This window comes from Lutra lutra, chromosome 9 (assembly GCF_902655055.1).
Source record: "Lutra lutra chromosome 9, mLutLut1.2, whole genome shotgun sequence".
Lineage (NCBI taxonomy): Eukaryota > Metazoa > Chordata > Mammalia > Carnivora > Mustelidae > Lutra > Lutra lutra.
The window spans coordinates 94,374,604-94,382,487 of NC_062286.1; the positions used below are offsets into that span (position 1 = coordinate 94,374,604).

The 7,884-nt window shown below is 40.5% G+C and overlaps 1 protein-coding gene across 1 annotated transcript; it reads left to right on the plus strand.

The window, feature by feature from the left end:
• The first annotated feature begins 354 nt into the window (after positions 1-354).
• Positions 355-4,644, plus strand: LOC125109104 (splicing factor, suppressor of white-apricot homolog). Its single transcript, XM_047745757.1, has 2 exons — positions 355-421; positions 3,979-4,644. The coding sequence occupies exon 2, from the start codon at positions 4,030-4,032 to the stop codon at positions 4,375-4,377; it is 348 nt and encodes a 115-aa protein (XP_047601713.1). The 5' UTR covers positions 355-421; positions 3,979-4,029; the 3' UTR covers positions 4,378-4,644.
• The last annotated feature ends 3,240 nt before the right edge of the window (positions 4,645-7,884 follow it).

Here is a 7,884-nt window from a genome sequence, read left to right on the forward strand (position 1 = left end):
TGCATTAAAGTCACTATTTTACCTTTTTAAATATTATCCTTTAAAAGTTTCTACTCATTGTAAACTAAAGGAACCCAAACACCACAAACCTTAAATTTTATCATGGGTGTTCACAAACGTTCTACTTGATTCCCTCAGAAAATTTTAGAAGGATTCATTATTATGCCCCATTTTGCTGATGTTGAAAATGAGGCTTAGATGTTTTTAGCTGCAACACTTGGACTCAGGTTTCCTAAACAGGCTTGAAGTCCAGCCTCTAGAGGGCATGCCCCCAGATCAACAACAAATTCTCAGCCTCATCCCAGCCCTACTCAGTCAGAAACCAGAGGTTGGAGGGAAGACAGCAGTCTGCATTTCATTAAGCCCTCCAGGTAATGCTGATGCACACTGAAGTGAACACCGCTTCCCTAGAACTGCACAGGTAAAGCACCAGAGGAGCTTTAAAGAAATGCTGATGCCTGGGTCTGCTGCTAGGGCTTCTGATTTAATTGGTCTGGAGTATGTCCAGGCATCTGGACTTTTAGAAACTCCCTGGGAAATTCTAATATGTAGCCAGGGTTGCAAGCTGCTGCCTTTTTAGAGTGACAGCCCCAACCCATAAATGCCCAACACACTTTTGAAGTATTTTCAGCCTGTGCTGCTAACCAAGGTAGGCAGATTGTTGCTAGATGGGTATTTCATTAGATAGGATATTTCTAAAGGCATCTCATGAAGAGCTTGATTTCCCTCTGTACCAAATATTAGGATGCTGACTGTAAAAGAATAGGGCCTACCCCTCTCACTGAAGAGAAGTAAATGTAATGTTCTTAGGGTTGAAGAAAAAAATAAAAAGAATGTCATTTGGATTGGCCCCATATGGTTCAGTTACTTCTCAATATAGCACAAATTCATTTTAATTTAATGGATTTGTTACAAATTTCCTGAAAAGCTTTTTCAGAAGGAGGTTGTGAATTAGCCGCTCAGCATCCTACTGAGGAAGTCATTATGTAGCAAGCTCCAAGCTGAGATAATCAAATAATAACTGACAATTTATAACTTCCAAAGTAATATCCTTAAATATGGAATTGTGAAAGGAAACATTTGCCAACAGCATTACTGCAGTGGAGATGATTAGCTTTCAAGACAACAAACAAAGTGCCTCCTTCTTTGTGGCCATCTGCCCTTGCCTTTGAGATATTTGGGCAGTGGGCACTGATCCAAGTCATTTCTCCTTCTGTAGCTTCCTCTGCTGGGCCCAACAGGATGAGGCACAAATTCAGGGCCCCTGAAGAAAATATTTTATTTACTCAATTGGTAATGAAAACTAGCAAAGAGATGTGTTAACTTGAATAATGTCAGAGTGAGGGGAGTGTAAGAATGTCTTATGTTTGGGACATGAGATGTCTCAAGAAAATGTTATTTGGGGTAGAGTCAACACAGTAACTGGCTGAATCCCTTCATTCATCACAGTAATTGTCTAACAAGATTCTAAGCTAAAGGGTCTCTAAATAAGCCCAAGTAAGCAAACTTGAGATTTTCTTAGGACTCAACATTCTCATTACCTTCTGAGCAATATTTTATGATTCATGGTTCAAAAATAGTTTTTTTTTCACATGAGGATCGATTTTTAGGGTGCTCGACAGACTAACTTGGTATTAAGAAATTTTGTTCTGTAAAGAAAAATTCCTCTCACTCTCAAGAAACATCTCACCCATTACGGTTGCACCTCATAATGAGTTCTACTTTGTATAACTAATCGTATTTTCATACCATCAGATATTAATACATCTGTGGAACTCACTAACCTATGCATATCTTTAATTCCTAGTCAGAATGTCAGTTCTCTGAAAACTGGGCTGGGCAAGGGCAATGTGCCTCACAGATGACTCTATCTTTAGGTCTTAGATATATGGTAGGCATGTCATGCACCTTGTAGTTCTGATGGGGCAGTCTGTATGAATACACTCACTCTATTCACACAACGCTTTAACCTGAGACAAGTTACCTTCAAAACTTGGCTTTCTTGCAAACTACCTATGTATGTGGGGGAAAATTGTATGGGATGTGACTCAGTTTCCCTGGCTTGTGCCTCAGTTTTTCCACCAATAAAATGTGGCTAAAAGTTGTACCAACCTCATAAATTTGTTTTGGAAAGTTTAGGTTATTTAATTTCGGGAAAACACTTAAGAACAGAGCTGAGCACATGTTAAGAGTTAGCTGATAGTGGTAGCAGAGTGACCACTTTATGGGAAGATTTGATTTGTGGGACCCTGAAGAGCATTTTGCCATTAAATATCACTTTTATCTGCCTGATTTGTTGTCTTAACTGAAAATCATGTCATTGTCTTCCTATTGAATAGCTAAATCCTTGTGCCCTCACCCTACCCACATAAGGTTCAATATTTAAACCTGTTGTCTGGGGTGGTCTTACCACTGAGAGCAACTGAAAAATCACAGGGTTTGAGTTCCCACCCTCCTGTGACAGGTAAAGCCCTGGGGGAATATGGAAGCTCAGTTTAAATGGAGAAAGGAGGTAAATGTGAGAGAGGGAAATGAGCCTGGTGTCAACTGGCAGGGAATTGGGGCATCATGGAGGAGCAGATGCTTGGGTGGGGGGGTGATGTGCAGAAAAAGAATGTGCAATGCTAGCTTCTTGTTAGGTTTCTCATGGACACAGCTTATTTGTTAGGACAGTTGAATGCACCAGAAAAATAATTAATTGAAGAGTAATTAAATTAGGGTAAGAACACCAAATGTACCAAATGCAAGTTTAACAAATATAGTATATCAGAATCCTAACAGGGAACAGATGTGCCATCATTCCCAAATTAGGATCATTTGAGGAGAGATCATTAAAGGAAATATTTACAAAATTGTAGGCAAGGTGTTTCTTTGGCCACCAGGTTCGGGAAGGTTCTGGCTGTCTGTGCTCACAGTCCCTTATGAATGCCCTCTAGCTGAGAACAGACAATTGAAGTCAGAGGGAGATCTGCAGACACTGTCACATGACAAGGACATTCTCTTCTGCTTGTTTCCTCTACTGTTACATTTGGATAATTCAGAAAGGAAGTGCAGGGTGGATCTTGAAGTTTCTGATGACGGATCTTTGATATTGTCTTGATGTCTCAATAAACTGCCTTTGGGGTTTATTTTTATCAAGGACCAATTGAGCCAATAATGCATGGATCCTTTCTTTCATTTCACTACCAGATTCAACTTATATTGAAGTACTTATTACATTTCTAGGACTGAGGAAGAAACAAAAGAAATGCAGCTTCTTTTTCATCTTCAAGAGCTTAAAATCTTACTGAGCAGTTTTGATACAAAGGGAAGATTTATAGTCTGATGGAAAGAGGGTTGACATAGGGGACAGACACCTGAGCATCCCAGTCAATGACACATTCCTGTTCTTGTTCTTTATCCTCTTAGAAATTTAGTTTTACTTATCTGGTGAGGCAGTGGCCAGGGGATGGAGGATAGGAACAGATAGGGAAATCTCAGTGGGCCTCTCAATAACTTTGAGAATAAGCACAGTCCCGTAGTAGAGAACTATGAAGTCCAAGACTGATCAGACTTGGGGATACTTCCTGGATGAATGAACATCAGTACATTAATTTTGGGAAGAATCCTTTCCCAAATGTAAAATGAGGGAAACAACAGCTGCTCTTCAAGGTTGCCTTAAAGATTAGATGTAGCACAGATTGCAGATTGCTTAAAGGCAGTAGCTATCTTTCCTTTCTCTTATAGCCGTGTATCACACCATGGGGTGGATTCTCACATGGGCAGGAATCTAACAAATATTGCCTGGTTTTATTTAACTAGGTAAGTGTCTAGAACACAGTAGACAATTAAATATAGTAGATTTATTGTTATTTAGCTCATTCTTAGCTCTGAAATTATGCACTTTGTTGATAAGATTTAAATGAAGATTACCAATACTTTGCCAAAGTATTGTCAGTCATCTGTTCATCCAGAGATGAAACATTGTATCTTCACCAGAGTGAAGGCCGAAGGAATTAGACAAGGAAGAGGAGAGTACCTGCCTACCGGATGAGTAACAGCCCAGGCGTCAGCAGGAAGCGGACCCGGTCCAGAAGCCCCCATGAGAAGAAGAAGAAGAGGTGCTCGCGGTCCCGGACCGAGTCCAAGGCTGGGTCCCAGTCGGCCTCCCCCAGCAAGCAGGCCACACGCCGGCACACGGCCCACTCGGCCAGCATCTCTCCCGTGGAGAGTCGGGGCTCCAGCCAGGAGCGCTCCAGGGGAGTTTCTCAGGAAAAAGATGGCCAGATCTCCTTGGCAATTTTCTCCTCCGTGCAGAGCAAAATAACTCAGGATCTCATGGCCAAAGTGAGGGTGATGCTCCCCGCTTCCAAGAACATGCAGACCAGTGCCTTCTGAGAGGCGGGCATCGCGCAGGCCCAGCGCCGGGCTGCGGGGGCTGGAGAGCCAGGACGCTTCCGCGCGCACAGACCCGTCCCACGCCGTCCGCATTCTCCCCCAGGACTCCCCTGGGCAGTTGGTGGTTTTTGTAAATTAATTTTTGATGACATTTTCAGTTTAAGATTTTTGACCAGCAGTCTCTTACCTGTATATTTGTAAATAATATCATGTTTCTGTGAAAATGTATTATCAAATAAAATGGGAGGAAAACACCTTTTCTAGCTAAAAAAAAAAAAAAAAAAAAAAAAAAAGGGCCCTCTAGGATATGAGCCTGATAGGTTTGGAGGAGTCCTAGAATTCTAGACCGCTGAAGAGTTTTGTAAGTGGGATTCTTCCAACAGCCAATCCTGAGTCAAGGGTATACCTGTCAGTTTTATTATGGGCATTTTCCTGGGAGAAATTGGCAATGTGATTAGGCAGGGTAGGGAAGGAATGCAGTATCAAGTGGAGACCCAGACTCAGCCTGTTCCCATGGGAGCTCTGGATCTTGAATTATACCTCAGGTTAACCTGTCCCATCAGAAGCCAGAGGGTTGGGATTTTGAACTTCTGCTTCAGTCAGTCCCAGGGATGGGGAGTGGTGAGGGCTGTAGGCTTCCAGACAATTCTACCAGCTTAAAGACAGTTCTCAGGAGTATGGCATATGTGTGAGCCATCAGCAGCAAAGCACAAGGAAGTTCGAGGGTGGGTGTACAAAGGCATTAAGGGATCCATAGTGACATTGGTGGAGCACCAATAGTGTCTGATACTGAGGCAGCAGTAGAAGGTGGCTGCCTTAGATTAGAGCTCTAAAAGTCTGGATTCTGACACCAAGTCTCAGTTTCCAGTGGTCTGTCTGGGAAAAGGCATTATGCATTTGAAGTTGACCCATCTCCTCCTGATCCAATCCAGTCCCATGCAATTTTGTAGTATGGGAATAAGGGGTTCTCTGAGTAGCTTCAAAGAGATGAGGTGGCTCTGGTAGCAAAAGCAATTTCTCCAGAGCCTAAGAGAAGAGAAGATGCCTCCTCAGGGATAGATGCTGAAAAGATGGTGGTTTAATATGTAGAAAGGGGGAATTGTTTCTGAAGAAGACAGGAAGGCCACCAAAAGGGGAATCAGCTACTGCCCCCCAGGGGTCTGTGTTTTCACAGAGAAAGTCTGTTTAGGGATCTCTTTCACCTTCTCTGAACATCCAGGCACAGAGTTAACTATGGCATGGAAAAAGAACTTGCTGGGTGCTTCTACTGAGAGGAGACTGGGCATAGCCTGACTTCTGCCGGCCAAGATCTGTGCAGGGCCCTTCACATACTTTATATCTTTCTAGGGCATTCTTGTGAGATAAGCAGCAATCTATCTCTGAGAGGAGAGAAAGCTGAGACTAAAAAAGCTCAGGTATAACTCCAGGGGGTGATTGGTGGGCATGATTCCAAGAGGAGTCTATACTAATTCCAAACCCAGGACCCTCTCACTTCAGACAAAGAACACCTTTATATTCTAAAGAGCTTGTTATGGGCAAAGTTAATCCTTGAATTGACACTTTAAATTAAAACAAAATAAACTTCAAATGTCAATTCACATTCACATATTCAATTTTTAGGTGATTTCTGGTAGCAAAAGTAGAAAGCCAATCCAAATCTGACAAGGGTAAACATTTTTGGTGAGGGGTGAATATGGGATGATTTGTGTATTAAAGTAAGTGATCCCTACCCAGTGGTCAGAAAAAAGTCATTTCTCTAGAGCAGATCATTTGCTCATATCCTATCAGAACTGATAACTGCATAAATCGTTATGTCACACTAAGTGATGAAAAGTAGAATCAAATGTGTGGCTTATCTGTAGCAAGGGGGACACTGTTTAGGATGTGTCTTTTGTATATTAACATCATCTTGGGCTGTGCCTCACATTTTATCTTGGCCTTGTTTTCCCATATAATGGCCTTTTGATTTCCAGCTTCAACCTTATCTTGAATAATTATTTCTTTTAATTATAAACCATTAATATAAGTTAGCCAGGACAGTATAACTATGTCACCCCTTTGTCACTTAGGATATATATCCATTAGTACATTTAGCGTATTACAATACAATCCTCCTGTTATAGCCTATGCTTCCCACTGATCACAAGCCCTTTAATAGCAGGAGCTAGATTTTATGCAAATCTTTTTTTTTCTTTTTTTTTTTTTAACCTTCCAGATACTTTCTACTTTAATAGCTGTTGTTCAGTACACAAGTGGTCACTAGTGCTTGGCTCATGCCAGTTGATCGATCAATCTACACCAGGCACTGATGACGACTGCCATCTCATAACGAATTATCCCTATGGCTGAAAACCTGCCATGAAATTTTTTCATAGATAATAGAATAAATATGTATTTAGTCAGTTTAAAAAACACAGTAAATACCAGGGATATTATCTATTTATGTATAAGATGACATACACATCCTTCCATTCTTAAAAGGCAGTGGGGATATATATAAATTTACATAGAAATATAACAGAAAAAGTGTCAATTTTTGGTTATCACTAGGGTCAGGAATTAGAAATGAATCTCATTTTCATTCCACTATTCAATATCTAACATTTCTAACAATAAAAATGCCAGAGATACAATAAAATATATTTTAAAAAGGTAGTTAAAATAGAATGAAAAGATCCTTAAAAATGAGAAGGGAGAGGATAGAACTTGTTGTAAAGGCATATTTCCACTTGGAAAGATGTGTATGTCTATAGTGAACATTGTTGCCTTGGCTGTCCAAGAGTAATTAAATATATTGTCCCTCCAAAGGTATATGTACTATATTAAGTTTTTACATTAGTCATTAAAGATTTATTTCAGGAGTCTCACTCCTGACAGAACAATCTTGCAAGTATTAGATTTTACTTTTTAGTTTAAATTATTCTCTCTACTTTCCCAATTTAAGTCACTTATTTGCAACAAAACAGTAAGTGAAATGTAACCATTTGAATGAATAAAGCATGAACTCCACATAATGCAGCCCTCATGCTGTGCATGTAATGAAATCTATTTCTCTTTGATGATCTCAATTAAAAGAAGTTAAGAATTGGGACTGTGACTTTAATTATTTCTTGATGTATTTGTGTTTTTTGCCAGGCAGAAAAAGTAAGCAAGAGCTTTTAGCAGGGTTACCCAGGGTTGTCCTTGGCATTAGGTCCCTGGAATGAATGAGTAGGATTATATCAGGGAAGAGGACTAATCTTAGAAATGAAAGGGTAAAAGCACTTTTCTCCTGATGGCTATCATTTTATAACAAAGCACAAAACATAGAGACCAAACAATAATAACTCCCTTTTGGTCCCAATCAGTGGTTCAGGAATTCTGGTTGGGCTCAATTTGGTGATTGTTTTGCTTCATATGATGTTGATTAGGGTCACTTGATGGTGTTTAGTGGCAGCTGGTCTGGTCTGGAGGGTCAAGGTGGCTTTCACTTACTTAACCAGTATGTTATAAAGATGGCTGGGAGAC

Bases quoted from the DNA above. Each gene is read 5' to 3' on its own strand.
- LOC125109104 (XM_047745757.1), top strand. From the start codon at position 4,030: ATGAGTAACAGCCCAGGCGTCAGCAGGAAGCGGACCCGGTCCAGAAGC.